This window comes from Hyla sarda, chromosome 5 (genome assembly GCF_029499605.1).
Source record: "Hyla sarda isolate aHylSar1 chromosome 5, aHylSar1.hap1, whole genome shotgun sequence".
In the NCBI taxonomy this organism is placed as follows: domain Eukaryota; kingdom Metazoa; phylum Chordata; class Amphibia; order Anura; family Hylidae; genus Hyla; species Hyla sarda.
The window spans coordinates 212440430-212465190 of record NC_079193.1 but is presented as its reverse complement, the minus strand read 5'-3'; the positions used below and the strand labels follow the sequence as shown (position 1 = coordinate 212465190).

General features: G+C 40.9%; 1 protein-coding gene across 1 annotated transcript in view; it reads left to right on the top strand.

Annotated features, from left to right (window-relative positions):
• Positions 1–24761, top strand: part of SLC22A23 (solute carrier family 22 member 23) — a 142305-nt gene that overhangs the window by 41183 nt on the left and 76361 nt on the right. The window contains exons 2-3 of the mRNA XM_056521066.1: positions 6853–6956; positions 11312–11466. Of these exons, the coding sequence (XP_056377041.1) occupies positions 6853–6956; positions 11312–11466 (259 nt within the window). The remainder of the gene's footprint in view (positions 1–6852; positions 6957–11311; positions 11467–24761) is intronic.

Here is a 24761-nt window from a genome sequence, read left to right as displayed (position 1 = left end):
TGAAATGACACCATAAGAATTACTCTACATGGTTTGTCATGCGGGACCATGTTTAGAGACTGCTGTAGGGTACATTTACCAAGATTCCTGTAGAGACAAAAAACAAAAACCTCTTACAGAAACATTTAAAGAACTGTTCACATCACATTTTGGCTGTATATCGATGTATACTTTGGGATACTATCCAAATGTATTCCAATGAATACTGTGGCATGTCCTTGGCAGCCATGAAATGCTAGATTCCTACCTTATCTAAAACTAAAAAAAAAAAAAACAGATTCCATCATGTGACAGATCCCATTACAGTCAATAGACTTTTTTGGTCATTTTTGGTGTATATCAGGTTTCGGTCACATAGTCTGTCATTTTGCAATTGAGGAATGAGAATGTAATTGAGTATTTGGCGCAAATGTGAACCTAGCATTCTAACTTTATCTCTTGTATTACCCTAAATCGAACAGCAGACTGTCAGTTATTTCCCCTCAATCTGTTAAATTGCATCTCGAAGACTCTTAGAAAAATTGATTCTCTTTACTTGGTGCCAAAACCCGTCCTAGTGATATAATTTGTCTGTACCACACTGTTTTCGTGCACGGCATCAGAGGAACACTGAGAGGTCTTTGTAAACAGTACTGAAATATTGATCCTGCCAAGCAATAAGGAATTCAGTTGCTCAGAGGGATATTTCAATATTTTTACATCTACTTTTGTAAAGCATCAAATTAATGGCCTTAAGCTGCCAATAGACTGAAGACTTGAAGTATAATAAAAAAAAATGTTTATTAAAGGGAAGCAAGGAGCCGCAGTAAATGGAATAAACAAGCAGAAATCCTGAACCACAATGCTCCCAATGGTAAAGTTAATAACTGTCTGTTAAATTTTATGTATATGTTGTGTTTTTTTTTTTTGTGTTTTTTTTTAAATATAGTAAAGCGTGGGTATTTATAAATTATAAAAATCCAGGAGTCTAGCGTTTGGGGAATGACTTTTAATCCTTTTGAAGGAGCTTATGGATTGTGGTGTTATGGAGACTTACTTGTAGATATAAGAACAGTAGCAAACATTTAGTTTAGGGACATTTAGTTTTTTACTTTGTAACCCTGTATTTTGTTACAACGGTCACATTGGTAATTTATGCATATATTTTATAGGAAATCTGTCAGCTCTATGTCCTGCTCAGAGCTAAAGTGTCAAGGAGGTGTTGCCAAGCCACAGCATGCACTCCTTCTCCCTCCCACGCCCCTGCATACCTTGACTGATTTGACATACATGGCTCATGGCTAGAAGCCATGCCTTCAAAGTCAACTGGTCAAAGGATTGGAGAAATGGGGTAAGAAGGAGGCATCCCCTTGACTTCAGCTCTGAGCGTGACATAGAGCAGACTATGACGTGCACTATGTTCAGGTATTTGTTGGCATACCGGCAGAAAGGTATGCAGATGTATATCTTGGTGTACCAACATCAGGTTCAATGGAGTTCATATGTGCAGTCAATTTCACAAATGTATTTTCTTATTTTGCAAGACTCCAAAGCACAGGAACCCAACGGGCCACTGCGATACGTCGTGGTATACACTGCCATACCATTCTTTTGGTATGTTCTATACCTGCAGTGTAGGTCCTCTCTGAGTGATAACATAATCTCATTAACATTAAAATATTCGAATAATACAGTAATAACAGTATCCATTTTGTTTGACATAATGAACAGGAAGGAAGATAAACCTAATACTCTATGGGGAAGACTTATCAAAACCTTTTAAAAAGAAAGAAGCTATCCGATTAGTTGCTATGGGCAGTTGCTATACTTTTTCTCTGCACAGGTTTTGATAAATCAAAGAATGGATTTAAGGCATGATCAAAATGGTATAACCTGCATAGTTTTTGGCACAGAAACTGTGCTGATTACTGCGCCAAAGGCCACATGAATGGGAGACAGGGAACTTTAACGTCACTACAGCCCCCACCAATGGAAGTCAGCCCCCATTGACTTCAGAGCCCCCCCACCTTCCCTTGATGCCCATGGTTTCAAAAGAGCCATGGTGGAGTGCTGCATATAGGTGCGAAAGATGCCCATGTGCACATACCCTGAGGTATTTAATTGAATACGTTAGTTTTATTTTTGTTTATTTTATAATATAAACATTTCTTTTTGTCACATAAACATTTATTTGTTTCTGTTATATCAACTTGTTTATATCCACAAGAACCAATACATTAAACAGAATGCCACTAGGGATTTTTCCATGGTAAGATAAGTGCTTGTAATGCAAAGGAGTGCATAGCTTTATCATGGTTTCACAGCATTGTGCAATTGAAAAAATCTGTTGTGTAAACTTACCCTTATTGTTACATGCACTGCCTTTATGCCATAAATATCTGGGGAATACCACTTTAAGAACATCTTGTTCACTGTGTCCGTGAGGCAAATGTGAATTTATGATGATGGCTTTACTATAATTGATATTTTGGCATATGTTTAAGAATTAGGTTACATTGGAGTTACTGAAACTTCTAGCACCAGGCCTTATAGTTAATAGAGCTGGTTGACAAAATGACTTGTAATTTAATAATACCTCACGAGGGAGATGGGATATAGAAGACAAACCCTCTTAGAAGGATCTCAAAGCACTTAAACTTCCTAAGAAAGAAGAGAGTGTGAAGGAAGAGGCGTTTTGTTAATCAATATTCATTGGCAAGGCTATCGTTATAAATATCGTTGGGCATCATTTCATTGTAACTGATCTTAAGACTAATATACTGCTTTATTATTTTGTAGCTGACCCGATGTTAAATTCAGAACTGGCAGTCGTCCCTTGTTAAACTATAAAATGATACAGCAGTATATTGGCCTTTTTAGTTCCAGTTTAATTTCAAGAAAAAAATGTTTTTTTGTGTGCAATAAAATAAATATTTATTCTGCATGCACAATGCATCATATTGTGTTTTTAGTTCAGCGTGAATAGTATATAATGTATTGTATTGTATACCCTCCATCAGACAGTTGGCCAGTCACACCAAGAACAACGGGTTCGACCGACTATTCACTAATGTATATGGGGGCCTTAGGCTGGTGTCACACTACTAAAGAAGTCGGCGCTAGGACGGCGCAGACATTGCTGGTTTCTATAGACGGCAGTGCATTCTGCATGGTATTCTGCTGACAGAAATAAACAAGTTCATTCTTTCAGAGGAAGAATTTCAGAGATTTAAAGCTCTATTGCTGAAATCCTGTAGTATACACTGTGCAGCGGAATCTCTTTTTAAAAAAATTGAATTTCAGAGTGCAATTTCAAAGCAGAATTCTGCTCGGAAATCATGTAGTGTGAACCCCAATTTAAAGTGTAGCTGTCAGTATTACTAAAACCTTCTAACATGTTCTAGGGCAGGCATAGGCAACCTTCAGCACTGCAGATGTTTTGGACTAAATCTCCCATGATGCTCTTATAGCCAAAATGGTGCCAAAGCATCATGGGAGATATAGTCCAAAAAATTTGCAGTGCCGAAGGTTGCCTATGTCTGTTCTTGGGACACATCATAATTTTTTACCGGTTGGGGTCTGATTGTTCAGACCCCAACCAATCACTAAAATTAGTGAGGAGAGAAGACCACAACTGCCTATATACTTACAATACTAAACCAAGTGACAGACTGGAGAGAGAACATGCCAAGTGCAGACTGGGCTCATTGTACTGATCAGTTAGGGTCCGAACAGTCAGACGCCAACCGATCCAAACTTTTGATGTTTCAACAGCATATACTTTTTTTTAAATTATTATTATAATATTTTTTTTTAAAGGACAGTGCCCATTTTTTGTCCAAGTCATTTTTTCTGTCTGACGCTCCACAAACCTGACTCGTGCATAATTGTTCAGTGACCACTATCAGACGATTCACCCAGTAACATGTGTATTATGCCTATGGGTGTATGCTCCATATACATATGAACAGTTAGATCATAGAGCATTTCATTGACTGTAGACAGAAACTTTTTTTATATTTACAAATTGTAACCTGTAGTTTTGTGTAATAAAATCGTAGACCATTACAGATTGAATGGTATTTGCCAAGAACAACTTGATGATGAACAATGCTTTTCCCAGCATGATGGATCACCATGTCACAATGCAAAAGTGATAGCTAAGTGGCTTAATGAAAATAACATTAACGTTTTGAGTCCATGGCCAGGAAACTCCCCAGATCTCCATCCTATTGAGAACCTGTGGTTAATACATAAAAAGAAGGTAGACAAACAAAACCACAGGATATGTGATAAACTACAAGCGCTGATAAGACAACAGTGGATCGCCATCAGTCAGGATTTTGCCCCAAAGCTGGTATCTAGCATGCCAGTGCCAATTACAGAAGTGTTAAGAAAGACTGGGGGGGGGGGCTTTATCAAAGCTGTCTATTTCCCGCGTCAATATAGACCAAACTACAGAGGGTTAGGCCGGTCTATTGTGCGCCTAATTTATCAAAAGGCGCACAGCTCTTGATAAATTCTGCGCACAGACTTCGTGATCTATGCTTTAGACTGTATTTAAACCTGCTTCAGCATGGTCTGGCATTTCAACGTACTTTCGGCCAATGCGACTTTCTGCCGAAAAGTCGCTATTGATAAATTCAGCACCAATGCATTTTTTCTGTCTAAACCTGACTAGAATGCATCATGTTCTAAAAATCCTCTAAAGAAAAAGTCACAAAAAAGTAGCACATATTTAGACTGCGACTTTCTGTGCGACAAATGTAGATGGGAAAAATCAGTGTAAATCCTTTGATAAATCTCCCCCATTGAGTCTTTGCATAAACTTGTCAATAAAATATAAAATGCTTAGAATTGTATTTCAGTTTACCTAGAAACATCCGACTATAAGACCTAAAATAACTGAAGCCGCAAACTTTGTGAAAACCAGAATTTGTGTCCGTTTCAGCACTTTTATCTACCCCTGTATATCTTTAGGTATGTAAATGTGCAGAAATGTTTGCGTGTGCTGTATAACCTGTAGATGTCTAGACTACTCCGACTAATGACTTTGACTTGTGATTGATTTTAGTGGCACCTGTTCACATTATATCAGGAAGTCGCGGCCCTTTCAGTCTGTCAGGAAAAGACTGAGTGCTATCTTCTGTTCTGGATTGTGGACAGTGCAGAATAAAATCAATTCCACTGCTTGTCCTCATTGTTTCTATGCTGATTCTGAAATGTGCACAATCTCCGCCAAGCATCATTTTAAATATAGGGAAGTAGAAATGTTTACAGCTAAAGAGGAGTGTTTTTCCATTTGCCACATTGCATTTGGTTGGCATATTGTTCCTACTCATATTGTTCCTACTCATATTGTGCCTATTCATATTGTGCCTATTCATATTGTGCCTATTCACTTTATTCTACAATTAGTTATGTTTTATTGGAGAGGTTCATTCTCTGACTATTCATTCTTCTATTATACTACATTATTTTTCATTCCTACATTTTCCATTTGTTCCAATGTGGGTTTGGTAAACCGTGACTTACAATATATACTTATACCATGTATTGTTTAGGGATCGACCGATTATCGGTTTGGCTGATATTCACGATTTTGGACATTATCGGTATCTGCAATTACCTTGCCAATAATGCCCCGCCTCCCCGGCCAGAGACCGCCGCTGCCCCATTGCCTCCCCAGCTAGAGACCGCCGCTGCCCCATTGCCTCCCCGGCCAGAGACCGCCACTGCCCCTTTGCCTCCCCAGCCAGAGACCGCCGCTGCCCCATTGCCTCCCCCATCCCTGGTTTTATAATTAACTGTTCCCGGTGTCCGCGCTACTTATGGCTCATGCAGCGTCCTGCGCGCTGCGCAATGACGAGTGACGTCCTCAACGCGACGTCACCGTCAGTGCACACAGTGACAGCTCAGGACTCCGCCGGAGCCAGAAGTAGCGCGGGCCCCGGGAACAGGTAATTATAAAATCGGGGATGAGGGAGGCAAATGGGGCAGCGGCAGTGGTGGTTGGACTAGGGAGGACCCCAGGACAGGCAAGGGGTAGAGAAGTGGGTGGCGGCGGCCGTCTCTGGCCCCACAAAAGCCGCTGCAGTTCATTGGTTTAAAGCACCCGCTTTAAATCATTGATCTGCAGTGGCTTCTGCGGGGCTGGGTGGGGGGAAATAGCCGATAATTTATACCGAAATATCTGTATAAGTTATCGGCTATCGGCCTGAAAGGTCACAGATTATCGGTACAGGTATCGGCCCTAAAAAATCAATATCGGTTGATCCCTAGTATTGATATGTAATAATTGGAACGTATTACACAAAAAAGTAACCGTAAAACACTGGGGAGCAGTGGCTCAGTATGGATATCCCAGCTCGCTGTCAGCGCCACAATGGACTTGACTGAGCTGAATTGAACTTGTTCATAGGCCAGATTGTAGCGTGCTTAGCCTTTCCTTTAATTATAGGAGGATTGTAAGCTTCTATGGTCTCTTATTATCCCTTCTGAACATCACCCACAATATGGCATGAATGATTCTGCCGACACATCCACACATTGGAGAATTGTATATTTTGTACACTGTCTGAAATGAAATATACCATATAGACCAGTGGTCTCCAACCTGCGGACCTCCAGATGTTGCAAAACTACAACTCCCAGCATGCCCGGACAGCCAACGGCTGTCCGGGCATGCTGGGAGTTGTAGTTTTGCAACATCTGGAGGTCCGCAGGTTGGAGACTATTCATATAGACAATAACAGATGTGTGTGCAATGTATTCCTTCATATTACCATTAGATAGGAGCATTAGGAGCAGACAGGACGCCTTATCATACAGTAACTGCTGAGTTCACCATGCTGTCTTGCTTTTGTCTTGCAGTGGGATCTTGTATGCGACTCATCGTGGAAAGTTCATATAGCCAAGTTCTCTCTGGTTGTGGGCTTGATATTTGGATATTTGATAACAGGATGTATTGCTGACTGGTAAGATTTAATTTTCTGAAGTATCGACCATTGTTTGCCTTTCCTTCAGATGCCATGCAATGAATAATTTTTGTATTTTATAAATCAATTCTATTATGTAATCATTGTTGACATCTAGAAGTTCAGTTGTAACAAGTAGCTATACGTGTGTTGTTACGACATGTCTTACAGTCCAGAGCTGCCATCACAATTTGCCTCAAGTTACAGACTCGGTGCCTGGGGCCACCATACTGAGAGATTCCGATGTAACATGTCCGGCAAAGTTCTGTCAGGTGCTTGTAAACTTGTGCGGAATCAAGTCCCCTAATAAGTTATCCTACCAGACTTCAATAGCAGTGTTATGTGTTAACCCCTTAAGGACCTGGGGTTTTTCCGTTTTTGCATTTTTGTTTTTTCCTCCTTACCTTTAAAAAATCATAACTCTTTCAATTTTGCACCTAAAAATCCATATGAGGGCTTATTTTTTTGCTCCACCAATTCTACTTTGTAATGACGTCCGTCATTTTACCCAAAAATCTACGGCGAAATGGAAAAAAAAAAATCATTGTGCGAGACAAAATTGAAGAAAACAACACCATTTTATAACTTTGGGGGCTTCTGTTTCTACACAGTACATTTTTCAGTAAAAATGACACCTTATCTTTATTCTGTAGGTCCATACGGTTAAAATGATACCCTACTTATATAGGTTTGATTTTGTCGTACTTCTGGAAAAAATCATAACTACATGCAGGAAAATGTATACATTTAAATTGTCATCTTCTGACCCCTATAACTTTTTTATTTTTCCGCGTATGGGGTAGTATGAGGGCTAATTTTTTGCGCTGTGATCTGAAGTTTTTAGCGGTATCATTTTTGTATTGATCAGACTTTTTGATCGCTTTTTATTCATTTTTTCATTATTGAGGACTGGATAGGAGGGCGGGAAAGGAGGTCGAGATAAGGATAGGAGGACGGGATAGGAGGTTGGGATAGGAAGGCGGGATAGATGGATTGGAGAGGAGGTCGGAATAGATGGATTGGATAGGAGGTCGGAATAGGAGGGCGGGATAGATGGATTGGATAGGAGGACGGGATAGGAGGGTGGGATAGATGGATTGGATAGGAGGTCGGAATAGATGGATTGGATAGGAGGACGGGATAGATGGATTGGATAGGAGGTCGGGATAGGAGGACGGGATAGGAGGTCGAGATATTTCGATAACACTTGGTCACATGAACATATAAGTAACACTTAAAATATAGGATAGTTAATTTAACCCTTAACTACCCCCATTTGTGAGGGTCAGGTTTTTTGTTTAAAGTCCCATGCAAATCAATGGGAAATGTATGTTCCCATATAATTTCTGTACGGCTGGAGCTATTTCAATACCTGGTGCACATATTACGGGTCTGGATGGGAGGTCGGGATATGACAACAATATATGAGGACGGGATATGAAGTCAAATTTATTGTTCTCCCCAACAAGGATTAGGAAGGAAAAACCAGGCAACGCCGGGTACTCAGCTAGTGACATAAGAAATCTTGTTTGTGGAATTAATGTAATGTAATATGCTAAAATTAAGCTGCCTGATGGCTTGGCTCCATCTCTTTTCTCTCTTCTCCTGAACAATCATTTTTGACCAAATGTCCTTTAGTCTGATCATAAATCAGGTATGAAAATTGTTCAGGGGAAGATGGAGATCGGCTGGAGACTAAGCTGTCAGATGGCAGCTCTTCTGATTAATTTAATCCTGTGCTATACGTAAAATTATGCAGGCTGCAGATGAGAATTTGAGAATATATATATATATATATATATATATATATATATATATAAATATAATTTTACAACCATAATAAGTGCAATGTAATAGTTTAAAGCAAAAATGTCTTGAGAAGTGTGCATAGCTTGTAAACATGAACATTCTGCAGTTTCATTTAGTTGCAGTTATAATGTTCTTCTATGGCCTCCTTTGTTATGTGGCTGGTGCTGCTGCAGAGGATGGATCTCCAAGCGTATTCTTCAGTTGTGTGACATTTTTACAAGGTCTTCATACAGTAGATTAGCCAAGTGCTATTTGGAGTCACATTTGAAACACATCTTCCCTTAGGTCATAGTCCTTGCCCCTTCTGACCTTGAAGATGTCCTTCATAATAGGAACCTCAAATAGTTTTCCATCGCCTTGCTGCCCAGAGATGAAGAGAAGCAAGACTGCAGTTATTCCCCAATACGCATGTACAGTATTGTGGTTACTAGGCAACCAGAAAATGACTCTACCAAGGAAAACACAGGATTTAACAAGAACACAAGATATCATTTAAGTTAAAAATGCAAATAAACATGTTTTCCACAGAGTGCTTAAAGGAGTAGTCACGTTTAATAACACATAAGGAATGTCACTGAACAAAATGATTGTAGGCTCCTTACTGAGAAACTGATAATTTAATTTACAATTATATGGTCAAACATTGCAATTGTGTAGGAGTCCGAGATGAGGATAATAAGGGAGGTTAAGACTTGTTCAGTCCTCTTATAGTATATTATAGCATTCTGTAGATTCTCACAAAGGATGAGCTTTATTAGACTGAACAGTCAGGAGACTCGCTTCAGTTATCTTTGTACACTTTATACTACATGTTGTTACTATAGAGTTTCTTCAGAAGTTGTTTAAATATATGAAACATTAAAGGGTGATCTTTTTTTGTACTGGTAGTAAAAAGAACTTCTCACAACGACAGGTTACCTTTCAGGCTGGGGCTAAGTGAATGCAAGCTGTCTTATAGTAATACTCTTTGTTACTCATAGCAACTAATCACCGCTCAATTTTTATTTCTTATATTGCCTGGTAAAATGAAACCTGAGCTGTGATTGGTTGCTCTAGGCAATACAGATTGCTTGATAAATCCACCCCTTAATGTATCCTTGTAATATATCTTATCAGAGAAAAATGCTTCTTGTTCTGCTCATCAGGCTCCTTCCCTGCCCCCAGGAGACATATCAGTTCACTGAAGGGTCAATTTACATGCTGCCCATACTAGATATTTTGGGGGAGGGGATGGGAGGGAGTGGCTGAGGAGACCCAGAAGCACAGACTGCAGTGAGACTACATGAGTTTATAGTACATGTAGGATCTCACAACAATGCTAGTTTCACAACTTGAACTGCCCTGTATTATTATATAATGTCTTCATGCTGCTTCTGATATACAGACAGGGGATCAGGATCCTCTATTCTGTTTGTTCAGTGTATCACAGCGAACATAGATGCTCTACTCAGGGACAACTGAAAATTAGAGATTGTTCCTGTAGAGTACAAATCTGGTTATAGTTATATAATGATCAGAAATAGTACACATTCTGAAAATTCCTCTGAAATGACAGGCTCACTTTAAGCATATTACAGGGTCCTATAAACCCAGTTAGCAAAAAATATATAACTTTTGTTTAATAGCAGCCCTATAAAAAATACAGTGGAATTGACATGATCATATGTTTAAGTGTGTGTGCGGGGCATGGCAAGGCACTGCTCTCTCAGGCTTCAGTGATGTTGCGCCTGCTGAGGAACGCCGACTTTCTACTGTCGGGAGCTCACACAATGTGAGCAAGAGGAAAGGTATGATACAGAGCTTTTTAAAGCTCGGAATTTTTTTTAAAGGGCAGAAAGGGTGTTAGGAGTAATTAGGGAAAATATGGTTTGATGAGAGGTACTCTTTAAAGCGTACTTGTCAGATCCAACATTTTTTATATATTTCTATCTCTCTCTCTCCTCACTGACAGTAGGGGGACACAAGTGGGAGGATTTTCCCTCAGCAGGACTAGTATCCTACACAGCAGGACTAGTATGTGTCCAAGCAGGCAGGGGGGGGGGGCAGTTGTTTGACTGGCTTTTTCAGTATGAAATACTGAAAAATGTCTAATTAAAGCAATAGCAAAACCTATTGGTTATTCATGCTTTACAGCATATCAAACGTTTTTGTATCTGACAGTGCCCATTTAAGTAAATCTATATTTGGTGTCAAATGTACCAATTTCTCAGGAACAGAATGTTGATGTATGTAGATATTGATTGTCTTGGTTACCTGCTATTTATTTATTCTCAGATCTTGTTTGGATGCTTTTTAACTCTGCTCCATCATGGTAGAGCTGTGATCTGTGACTACAGTTTTGTCTCCAGTGCCAATAGGGGCTTATATTTCCTTAAGCCTGAGGAAGGGGCACACTGAACACCCCGAAATGCGTTTTAGTTTGGACCATTACAAAGCTTGACAGTTTACTCTGAATAAAAGCATTTTTCTATTAAACCTTTTTTTTCTGTGTTTTGCATTGTATGTTCTTTATAACTTTCTGATTCATTACCCTCTCATTTCTTTAGGATCGGCCGACGTCTTGTGCTGCTCTTTTCTGTCATCTTCAATCTTATTTTTGGACTTTCTGTGGCGCTTTCAGTTAATGTGACAATGTTCAGCACTCTCAGGTTTTTTGAAGGATTCTGTCTTGCCGGGATATTCCTTTGTTTATATGCACTGAGTAAGTATCTCTCACTATTCTCTGTATATGATTCTAATATTTGACTATTTATATTTACGGCTTGAAATCCAGTTAAGATACTTAAATGTCACACATAAGTTACTATGTCTATTTGTTAAATATCTGCCCGCATGTGTTTTTTTTTTTTTTCATGCCGTTGATGAATCTTTTCTTTAGAGGATGGATTCTGCTGTGCTAATGTCTTATGAGTTTATGGTTATATATGAAATCTGTTATCCCAGTTTAATAAGATTCTAAATTACATAGCTATATTTCAGTGGCTTGAAGACATTTATGGAAGCTTTGGTGCTGTCCCTTATGATTATTATAGTTTGATTTCACCTATGTCTTGCGTAGTTCTAATAGAAAATGAAATTAAAATGGCTCATAGCTCATGGTGGCGATATGCTTGTTACAGACAATTAGATCACAAATTGCTTGTATCTGCTATGCTGTCTCCATCTGGGAATTCAATTTAACTTAGAGTGGTGTGAGCTACTAGTCTATGGGAGGGAGGCTAGCAGGAATATTCAGTTGTGTTCAACCCTATTGGTATCTCTTAATATTAAGTACATTATCTAAAATATCTCCTAGAGGCAGGTTGTATCAGTAAAGCACTGATCTCACTGTTAAATGCTATGTAATAGCAAAGTATTGTACAAATGTAATCTAGTGATTGCATATGATATTACCCTTTGAAGACGTAACCCCTTTCCGACCCTTGACGTAAGTGTGTGTGATGGGACAGGTAAGGGCATTTGAGTCGGATCCATGGCTATCATCAGCTGACATCTGAAGGCAGTGACTGACATGGAAGATCGCTCAATAGCAATTGCAGCATTTAAACATTAAATGCCGGTCATCTTGGTGGTCCCATCCGCATCCTTCTGATGTAATCGCAGGGTGCCGATGGGTTTCTGGGGAAGCCCGAGGCATTACCTGTGCCTTATCATTTTTTCGTTCACACGCACAGGATCCTGCACAGATTTGATGCGCAGGATTTGTAACTGCAGATTAGAAGCTGTGCTCAATCACTTAGTTTACATTGAAATCTGCAGCAGAAAATCCTGTGCATCAATTTCTGCGCATCAGATCTGCGTTCGTGTGAACGTACCCTTAAGTAGTTATTAAATAAACCCATCACTGCATGCATAATTGTCCGAACTATTAAATGATTACATTCCTGATCCTGCATGGTCAACAGCATAAATGCAAAAAAAATTCCAAACACCAAAATTGCTTTATCCCAAATAAAATAACCCAAGAAAACGGTTATGGGGAAAAATATAAAAAGTAATAGACTAAAGTTAGCATGTCAGTTTTATTGTATTTTGATCTCCAAAAAAATGATGGACACGCAAAATTGCGCAATTTCATTTTATTTTTTCAATTTTGCACTACATATAATTTCATTTTCTGGTTTCTTAGTACGTTATATACAATAAAGTGTACTAATGAAATGTACCACTTGTCCAACAAAAATAAGCTCTAATAAAACTTTGTCAGGGAGAAATTAAAAAAGTTATGGTCTTAGAAGGTAAGCACGAAGAAAACCTAAGCCACAAATCAAAATTCGAGGGTTCGTGAAGGGCTTAAAAATGGTGAAATAAATAATAAAAATGTTTTTAAAATATTTTGAAGAAGCTCCCCTTCCCTAACAAAAATAAAAATGACCTTTTCCCACTTTACAAAAAAGATAAAAATAAATAAAAATAAACATATTTGGTATGGCCACATGCGGAATTATCTGAACTATTAAAATGTAATATATCCCACACGGTGAACAGTGTAAACGTAAAACATGCCAAATGCCAGAACTGATTAATAATAAATAATAAAAAAGATACAGTAGTGATGGAAAAAATTGTATTTAACTAAATTTATCTTTTTTATAATGACATTTTTATACATTTTTAAACAGGGATCAATTTATGTGTGCGGGCAGGGCACTAAAAAATATAGCCGCAAATAATAAAAATCTAGTGTGTGTGTGTGTGTTTTTCACTTTTTATTCTTAATTTTTTATTTTTTTTTAGGTAGTACTACTACTCCCAGCATGGAACACACTGTTCCATGATGGGAGTAGTAGTACATGTACTAATTGACATATCGTCCCGGGTCTGTTGCGATCCTTCTGTATAATGTATAGATGCGGTCGGCCGCTCTTCTATGGTCCCCTGCACTGCCGTATATATACACCTATTGGTTCCAGCCAATCACAACTCTCTGTGGGAAATATGAATAGGTGTGTATATATGTAAATGGAAGAGTGGCCGCCCGCATCTATATATTATACAGGAGGATCACAGCGGGTGTCAGGAGTGACATGCGCTGTGATCTTTCCTTAACTGCAGGTACTACTGCTCCCAACATGGAGCACACTCTGCTCCATGCTAGGAGCTGTAATACCTGCATTAATAGAATGATCGCAACAGGTGTCAGAAGTTACACTCGCTGCGATCTGCCTATTAATGCAGGTAATACAGCTCTCAGCATGGAGCAGAGTGTGCTTCATGTTGGGAGTAGTAGTACCTGCAGTTAAGGACAGATCACAGCGGGTATCACTCCTGACACTCGATGCAATCGTCCTATCTATTGCAGAGATGCAGAGCGGCTTTCTTCTGCGCTCCACATCTCTGCTCTGTACTCTGTGATGTGAATAGAACATCGCTCATTCATATTTCCCTCTGAGAGCGGTGATTGGATGCAACCATCTGGCCAATCCCCACTCTGGGCGGAAAATATGAATGAGTGATGTTCTATTCACGTCACTGGCCGGCCGGAGTACAGAGCAGAGATGCGGAGCGTTGTATAGAGTCGCTCCGCATCTCTGCTATATTATGGACTATCACAGCAGGTGATATGTCTATTAGTACAGGTACTACTACTCCCATCATGGAACAGTCTGTTCCATGCTGGGAGTAGTAGTACTACCCAAAAAAAAAAAAAAAAATGAGAAAAAAAATGGGAAACACACACACACTTTATTAATAATGTATTTTAAATAAATAAATACATTTAAATAAAAAAAATTCCCATCTTTTTTATATATATATATATATATTTTTTTGGTACCCAACAAATTTTTAAGAAAAAAAATGCCAAAGGGGCCAAAAATGCAATTTTCACTCAAATGCTAAAATGTCAGACGCAGGAAATTGCACTGGTGGTTTTTCTTCCTGCGTTTTTTTCACAGAAAACCCCCCCAGAAAAAACTAGTGGAAACCTAGCCTTATGGTGATGGAGGGGGGGTTGCACTCCTATTTTAACTGCAAAGTCTGTAAATGTGAAATCTAGGGAAACCAGACATTTCCTGATTTTATCAACACAGGAAAAGTTTATTTAAGAGGCTATCCAATAGTCCAGCACAGAACTGTAAGGCAAGCAGGACACTCGGTAGTTAAAATATAGAGACCAAAACACTTAAACAGTATTGTTGCATATAGTAGGTTAGCATTTTTATTTTCTTGCTTAAAGGATAAGTATCATAAAAAAATAAAAACCTAGGCGATAAGTATCTTTATATTGAGTATATTTCTGGAACAGCTCCCCAGGGACTAGGGGAGTAGTGTGCCTCTTTGACGAGACCCCCTCCAGCCCCAAACTCTTATATGGAATCTTGCATGCCGTGCAGTACTCCATGGGGGAGATTTATCAAAACCTGTGCAGAGGAAGAGTGGTGTAGTTGCCCATAGCAACCAATCAGATTGCTTCTTTCATTTTCCACAGGCCTCTTTAGAGGCCTGTGGAAAATGAAAGAAGCAATCTGATTGGTTGCTATAGGCAACTACACCACTCTTCCTCTGCACAGGTTTTGATAAATCTCCCCACATGAGAAAAAGAATTAGCAAAATGGCTAATTTCTGGAAGGAAAAGAACTTTCTCTACAGCACTATATAACAGTTTGGAGGCCTGCTCTAACGTGAAATGCACTATACAGTAAACAGCCAGCACCTAGCAATGTAATGAGAAAGCTGCTAGTTTGAGCAACAGAATGTGTGAACAGAACCACAAACGTGATGTGAAAAGAGCTCGATACATTTAGAATTGTTTATCCTAGCATACAATGCAGATGTGTTCTTGGTGGCTCAGTGTCACTGCTTCCCGTGCTGGTTTATTGCTGATGTGTCCTCTATTGTGTCTTAAAATGTTGCGGTATCTCTAGCTTGACAGGCTTACCGCTGTAAAAGAATGTGATAAAATGGTTTAGGAAGGAAAGTATGACCTGAATTTTCGGATCTTTCTCGTGAAGAAATGATTAATGTGCAATAACATCATTTACTACAGGGCTTTAAGATACACGTTTTCTGTTAGCTTGAAAAATCGGATGGACATGAACACAATTATATCTTGTATCTGAACCTTGGATAAGGTTACAGTATAAATATGGGAATAATGTATTTATGACTGATTATTACAAATATTCTTATATAACCTATAATGTTACTATCCAAAAACCTGGAAGCATACCATAGGTATAACAACACCTGCTATAATAATAACCAAAATATGTTATACCAAACTGAATAATAAAATCATAAAACCCACATATTATAAAATACAAAGGCCCAGATTTCTCAGAGAATGTCTACGGTAGAGCTATTTTCCCATGTTTATTTGAGTGGTGGGTTTGACTAGCGTGCATCTTATTTATCAAGAAGGTGCAGCAGGATGATGAATTTTGTGCAGCTCTGCTGTGGTGGGAAAAGCTCTACTACATACACTTTTTCTAGACACTTGTGAGGGAGGGAAGTAGACACTTTCCCGGGTCCTAACTTTGGCAGGTTAGGTGTTTTTACTTACCGTATTTATCTGCGTATAACACGCACTTTTTAGGCTAAAATTTTTAGCCTAAAGTCTATGTGCGTGTTATACGCCGATACACCCCCAGGAAAGGCAGGGGGAGAGAGGCCGTCGCTGCCGGCTTCTCTCCCCCTGCCTTTCCTGGGGGCTAGAGCCCTGCTGCCGGCCCTTCTCTCCCCCTGGCTATCGGCGCCGCTGCCCGTTCTGTCCCCCTGACTATCGGTGCCGGCGCCCCATTGCCGGCGCCCATAGCCAGGGGGAGAGAAGCGACGCCGACAGACAGGGGGAGAGAAGGGGCAGCGGCACCCATTGCCGGCGCCGCTGCCCCGTTGCCTCCCCCCATCCCCGGTGGCAAAATTACCTGTTGCCGGGGTCGGGTCCGCGCTGCTTCAGGCCTCCGGTGTGCGTCCCCTGCGTCGTTGCTATGCGCTGCACGGCGCGTCATGCCAGGTAATTTTGCCACCGGGGATGGGGGGAGGCAACGGGGCAGCGGCGCCGGCAATGGGTGCCGCTGCCCCTTCTCTCCCCCTGTCTGTCGGCGCCGCTTCTCTCCCCCTGGCTATCGGCGTCGGCAATGGGGCGCCGGCACCGATAGTCAGGGGGACAGAACGGGCAGCGGCGCCGATAGCCAGGGGGAGAGAAGGGCCGGCAGCAGGGCTCTAGACCCCAGGAAAGGCAGGGGGAGAGAAGCCGGCAGCGACGGCCTCTCTTCCCCTGCCTTTCCTGGGGGTGTATCAGGGTATACACGTGCACACACGCACCCTCATTTTACCATGGATATTTGGGTAAAAAACTTTTTTACCCAAATATCCTTGGTAAAATGAGGGTGCGTGTTATAGGCCGGTGCATGGTATACCCCGATAAATGCGGTACTTTCACAGTGCTGCTGGGGCATTTTTACTTGAATTTTATTCAAATTTGATTTGCAGTGTTTAAGGTGTTAAAGCCGAGAATCACCATGATACGTGACCACTGCATGGTCAAAAAGAAAAAACTCTATGGATAGGCAAAAAGAGTGAAACTGTCTATATTATATATGCTGCTTGCGCCTGAACTGTGCCAAAACATAGACAAAAAAATAAAATGCTCTAAAAGCAATGATAAATCTCCCCCATAGTACATGGAATGTAGCTGGCAAAATATACATATGAGGAAATACAAGATATGAGGTGGTCAGTATAGTGAATGTACAATTAATATGCACGTGAGGTGTAGGTAAGACACACAGAAAGGGGGAGGCAAAATCATATAATGTGCACTAATGCCAGTATCAATCCCAATATGGTAAGAGAGAATAAGTAGCAAAATGCAAAAAATATATGTGAACATGCAAGACCCACAAGCATAAGTAACAGAGAGTAAGGATACACCATACAGACCACTTCACAGACCACTGACACCTATTTCGCTGATGGCTTTATCCAAGGCAGATGGTGAAACAAAGCACTGGGTTGTGTGTGTGTGTGTGTGTGTGTGTGTGTGTGTTTATATATATATATGTGTATATGTATATATGTGTATATATATATATATATATATATATATATATATATATATATATATTACACACATATATATATACAGTGAATTTTTCTAGAAAATTAACTATTTCTCACAGAAAAGGATTGCAGTAACACATGTTTTGCTATACACATTTATTCCTTTTGTGTGTATTGGAACTAAACCAAAAAAAGGAGGGAAAAAAGCAAATTGGACATTTGGTGTGACATGTCACACCAAACTCCAAAAATGGGTTGGACAAAATTATTGGCACCCTTAACTTAATATTTGGTTGCACACCCTTTGGAAAAAATAACTGAAATCAGTTGCTTCCTATAACAATCAATAAGCTTCTTACACCTCTCAGCCGGAATGTTGGACCACTCTTCCTTTGCAAACTGCTCCAGGTCTCTCTTATTGGAAGGGCGCCTTTTCCCAACAACAATTTTAAGATCTCTCCACTGGTGTTCAATTGAATTTAGATCTGGACTCATTGCTGGCCACTTCAGAACTCTCCAGCGCTTTGTTGCCATCCATTTCTGGGTGCTTTTGACGTATGTTTGGGGTCATTGCCCTGCTGGAAGACCCAAGATCTTGGATGCAAACCCAGCTTTCTGACACTAGGCTGTACAGTGCAACCCAAAATCCATTGGTAATCCTCAGATTTCATGATGCCTTGCACACATTCAAGGCACCCAGTGCCAGAGGCAGCAAAACAACTCCAAAACATCACTGAACCTCCACCATATTTTACTGTAGGTACTGTGTTCTTTTCTTTGTAGGCCTCATTCCATTTTCGGTAAAGAGTAGAATGATGTGTTTTACCAAAAAGCTCTATCTTGCTCTCATCTGTCCAGAAGAATTTTTCCAAGAAGGATTTTGGCTTATTAAAGTTTATTTTGGAGAAATGTAGTCTTGTTTTTTATGTCTCTGTGTCAGCAGTGGGGTCCTCGTGGGTCTCCTGCCATGGTTTTTCATTTCATTAAAATGTCGACGGATAGTTTGTGCTGACACTGATGCTCCCTGAGCCTGCAGGACAGCTTGAATATCTTTTGGAACCTGTTTGGGGCTGCTTATCCACCTTCTGGACTATCTTGTGTTGACACCTTTCATCAATTTTTCTCTTCTGTCCACGCCCAGGAAAACACAAACTTTTTGATAATGTTGCGCTCTGTAGGAAAAGGCAAATCTAGATCTCTGAAGATTGTTGATATTTTTCCACAATTTTGGTTCTCAAGTCCTCAGACAGTTCTCTTCTCCTCTCTCTCTGTTGTCCATACTTAGTGTGGCACCCACAGACACACAATGCAAAGACTAAGTGAACTTCTCTCCTTTTTATTTGCTTTCAGGTGTGTGATAGATATATTATAATAAAATTATAATAAAATATACAACTAGTCTTGCTCAAGAGGAGAATATAGATAGTAACAAAATGTGTTAATATGTAAAAACTCCATGAATAAAAAAAAATATATAGTGCCTATACACCCATCAGCCTCAAGACTCAAACCACTTACAGGTGAAGTGAGCATTGTAGAATATATTGTGACCATGACATGATGCCGGTCATTGGGATGTGATATTATAAGCAGGCATTGAGCAGTCATTTGTTGAAGCTGATTTGTCGGAAACATCACTAATAGTAGAGAAATGTTCAGAACACACTGCTTTGGGTTTGATAGGGGTGCAACAAATAGTCTGGGACTGGTTTGTAAGGTTTGGGAATCTTATGTGGGCTGTAGGAATAAGTAACACTAACACTTACTTTTAATTTATTTATTTTTTCCTTAAAGCATATTTTTTTATAGGATATAATAAAAATTGTAACTCTCCTCTCTCCAACCGCTGGCACCTCCGACTTCCTGAACGGGGCACCAGCAGTCAGCTGGAAGGGGGCATGGCGGCCGACACGCCCCCTCCATGTATCCCCTAAAGATTCATGGAGGGGGCGTGTCGGCCGCGGCTTCCTGTGGGGGCCGGAACGGCCGCTTCCGGCAGACTGCCGGGGCCCCATCCAGGAGACGTCTGACCCCTGCGTTATCTTTCACGACACTACTTCTTTAAAGCTAAAAGAATATTAAGTTCTTCTAAGGCCAAATTTATGTATTTTCTTATAAAGTGCACTTTATCCAGGTGAAGTTTAACTTAGAGTTTTCTTTTGATAAAACCTTGATGTGCTGCTGATGCACGATGGTATTATCGCAATGAGAATTCTATTAAATATGGTGGAAATGCTTTTTCCTATTTACATGCAAAATGCTTTACCACAAACCCACACAAATCAATGTAGAACCATTGGCCCACAGTAACATTAAAAGCTTTACTATATTTTGCTGTGGCTTATAAAACCTATTTTGAAAGTGAATGACATTCTGTATATGTACATCTGGCCAATGGTGAGATGTGGTGTGTTGGGGGGCGGGGGGGGTGAGGGGGTTGTTGCCTCTGGCACAAAATTCTTATGGGGATTAAATTTATGCATCACCACAGCAAATTGACTGGTGGTAAACAGGAGTCCCTGCTCCTGTACATACATTCTATGATGTGCTACGCCAATAGCTTGGCTCAAACGTATGTACAGGAACGAGGATCCCTGTCCTATCCAGTCTCCCCGCTTCTGTACTGTACAGCGGAGCAGGCTCCTGCTTGAGGCGCGCATGACGAGGTCATTTCATCCATACTATCTATACTATCCATACTGCACCACTGCATCTATGATCTATGTTTTCCTTTTTCTTCTGAAGCTATTTCTGTTTTAAGGGATGTAGAATGGGAAAAAAATATTCACTGCAAATACTGTGTGAACATTTTTTTTTTATATATATATTAATTTAATTAATTGATTTATTAATTCTTTCAATTATTGCTCTTCTCGGGCTCACAGTATAGACAAGGGATCGACTGATTATCGGTTTGGCCGATATTCATGATTTTGGACATTATCGGTATGGGCAATTACCTTGCCAATAATGCCCCCCCGACCAGAGACTGCCGCTGCCCCATTGCCCCCCCATCCCCAGTTTTATAATTACCTGTTCCCGGCATCCGCGCTACTTCTGGCTCCTGCTGCGTCCTGCGCTATTGCTGTGCGCTGCGCAATGACGAGGGACGTCCTCAACGCGACGTCACCGTCAGTGACAGCTCAGGACCCAGAAGTTGTGCGGACCCAGGGAACAGGTAATTATAAAACCGGGGATGGGGGAGGCAATGGGGCAGCAGTGGTGGTTGGACTCAGGACTGGCAGGGGGAGAGAAGTGGGTGGCGGCGGTCTCTGGCCAGAGGATAGGTGGGGGGGGGGGGGGCAGCGGCGGTGGTGGTTGGACTAGGGAGGACCCCAGGACAGGCAGGGAATGAGAAGCGGGCAGCGGCGGTCTCTGGACATGCAAAAGCCGCTGCAGTTCATTGATTTAAAGCGCCCGCTTTAAATCAATGATCTGCAGCTGCTTTTGCGGGGCCGGGGGAAATAGCCGATAACTTATACCGGAATATCGGTGTAAGTTATCGGCTATCTGCCTCAAAGTTCAATGATAATCGGTATCGGCCCTAAAAAAAAATCAATATCAGTCGATCCCTAGTATAGACCTCACTTTATCTATGGGCACAGTTTATTTCCAATGAATGTTACTTCTAGGTCTTTATTTTTAGGTCACAGTTACCCATCTTCAATGTAAAGTTTGCAGAAGCAGGGGTTTTGTATAGTACGGAGAATCAATAGTGCGCTCAGATTCCTGAGAGTCTCAAGACTCCTGAAGTTGCTGCAGTAATACTAGAGAATAGCTTTTCTGGTTACTTATTAAGCCAATTTCTTGTAGTTTTAATCTAATAGCTTGTCCGATACCTGTTTTCTATAGTAATTACTGGGCAATTATAGAGCTAGGCTTCAGATTTCACAGTGTGAGAGTAACCAGTAGTGAAGGGCTCAAGTACATGCGCCTCCTAGAGAGACTGTACACTTGTGATCTCAACTGCTTTAAACCCATAATACTTAAATCATCCTGGATGAAGAAGATTAGAGGGCGCTATGTTTAGTCTTTAAACTTACCAATATACTTTAGTGTTTAAGTTATAAAAATCTATTTTAGTTCTTCATAACAGTTTTTTTTTTTTTTTTTTTTTTTTTTTTATTATAAAAGTCCTCATCTCTGTATTAACATTTGGACCCCAAATATTGATCTCTGGGACTGTTACCATACGAGGAAGTTTGTTTGCGAACATTCTCATCTCACTCCATTTAGCCGGCTATCTATAGACAGGATGTCAATCTTGTCTTCTTTGTTTTGGACAACACTGATAATGACAAAACACAGCATGGAAGTATATTGTCACACAAGTGTTTTCACACACATCTCCCCCACCCTATACACACACAAACACGCATACACTCTCACTCTAGTATTGTGTGCAGAGATCCCCATGGTATTCCATAAAGTAGTCTTCCAGGACTTTAATATTGGATAGGTCATCAATATCATTGATTGGGAAGGGGGTTAATCTGATTTGTTAGCTGACTGTAGGGGCAACGGCATTCCTGCAATGCTTCTCTATACTTTTTGTACTTACTGTACTTATTATTGCATCGCTGTTCCTTTCACTTGAAAGTTCTCTATAGTACAAGGCACAGCTGGGACAATATGTATGGAGCTGTGCCTGGTACACAATGGTGCTTCTCATAGCTCAATGGGCATTCAACTGATGAGTGGGGGTGCCCGGAGGGATCTAGCCCGAGGATAGGTTATCTGTGTCAAAGCCTCAGAAATACAGTAAAAAAACCATGGTATGTGTTTATTTTTTTGTTATTTATTTATTTATTTATTTATTTTTAATAACATTTATACCCTGGTGGGAAAATAAAGCTGGAATTGTTTTTTTTATTTTTTTATAGATTTATCCCATTAAAAAAAATTTAAAAAAAAATTCAAGGGAATTAAAAAATTATACCTCCCAGTTACCTGAAAATTGTGGGGCAGATGTACTGATAAGGATGGGCCAGGATTCACCTTTGGGGAATGCAGTTCAAAAAGTGAAGATTTTGAGTTAGACTATACACCAAAAATTGGTGCAAGTACATTGATTCCCCCCTACTGTGTGAATATGAGCTAAGATCTTAAATATAGCATTAACTAACTTCCTCAAAGGGAACATTATTCAATTATCTAATATTCTTTTTACAGTTGTACTTTTTTGGGAGTAATGACATTGCAGAGAACGTGGAGGCCATTATTTCGGAGGGGTGCTACTTTTTATAAATTGTTTTGCTGTTTGAGTGAAATGGGGGGGGGGGGGGGGACAGCAGCAGTGTCGTCTGCACATGTTTAAAGGTTTATCATCAGAAAGAAGACAGGCTTGAAAATTCATGTTTACTTGTTCTTGGCTTATTGGGGAAGAATTAAATAAAAACTAGCCAGCAAACAAAATCATTGAAGCTTATCAGCTTTTAATGCAAGTGATTTCCCTGGATCATGAAGGTTGAGGCTTACTGGAGCATTCTTTTCAAAAGCAAAGTTATCCTAAATCCTGTTATTTAAACTCTAGCTATGCTAGTATTGCATATGTTTTAAATGATATCTATATGGCAGGATTCTCATCCCAATTGTGCAGTACATCTATGCTATATATTTGTATTCTGTCAAAAAGGTATACCAATGTATACACCGGCTGGTCCATTCACTTTAATGGAAAAATTTGAAATTATTTTAGTCTTACAAGAAATGTATACATAGTTACATAGTTAGTATGGTTGAAAAAAGACATACGTCCATCAAGTTTAACCAGGGAATTGAAGGGAAGGGTGTAAGGGGAAAAGGGGAAGGGATGTAGTTTTATAATTCTGCATAAGCATTAAAGGGGTACTCCGCCCCTAGACATCTTATCCCCTATCCAAAGGATAGGGGATAAGATGTCAGATCGCCGCGGTGCCGCTGCTGTGCGTAATGACGGGCGATACAGGGGACGGAGCCGTGTGATGTCATGGCTCCGCCCCTCGTGACATCACGGCCCGTCCCCTTAATGCAAGTCTATGGCAGGGGGCGTGACGACCGCTGCACCCCCCTCCCATAGACTTGTATTGAAAGGGGCGGGCCGTGATGTCACGAGGGGCGGAGCCGTGACGTAACGATGCTCCGGCCACTGTATTGCGCAGCATTACATGCAGAGCAAACTCGCTCTGTGCTGTAATGATAGCGCGGTGCCACAGCGGGGATCCCCAGCAGCGGCACCGCGGCGATCTGACATCTTATCCCCTATCCTTTGGATAGGGGATAAGATGTCTAGGGGCGGAGTACCCCTTTAACCCCTTCCCGCAGAATGGCATATATAAACGCCGGGTTGTGCAGTGCGTTCGCGCATCCCGGCGTTTAGATATGCCATTCAGTTAACCCGGCGATGCGCAGCATCGCACGGGTTAACTGGCAGAAGTCCCGCTGTTTCCAGCAGGGGACAACTTCTGCTTCACCCCCAGGACCATCCATTGATGGTCCTGGTCAGCGATCACTGTGATTGGTCCCTGTGGACCAATCACAGTGATCTGGGGTGAAAGTTCAGATCCCCCGCACTGCCCGCCCCTGGAAGTCGGGCAGAACGGGGGACGATGGCTGCGGGGGCTTGTGGGGACCTGCTGCATAGGAGGGGAACATCAGGGGACTGGCGGACTTACCTGGCGGGACCGAGGAGCAGCGCGGGACCGGCCACGTGGAGGAGCAGCGACGGGACCGGCAGGTAAGTACATGGTCCTCAGAAGCAGCAGTGAAGATCTTCACTGCTGCTTCTAGGAGTCTGAAAACTACAACTCCCAGCATGCCTAGACAGCCTTTGGCTGTCTGGGCATGCTGGGAGTTGTAGTTTTGCAACATCTGGAGGGCCCCAGTTTGGAGACCATTGTATAATGGTCTCCAATCTGTGCTCTTCCAGCTGTTGCAAAACTACAACTCCCAGCATGCACTGACTGTCCAGGCATGCTGGGAGTTTTAGTTCAGTTTAGTGCTGGGAGGCCCTTC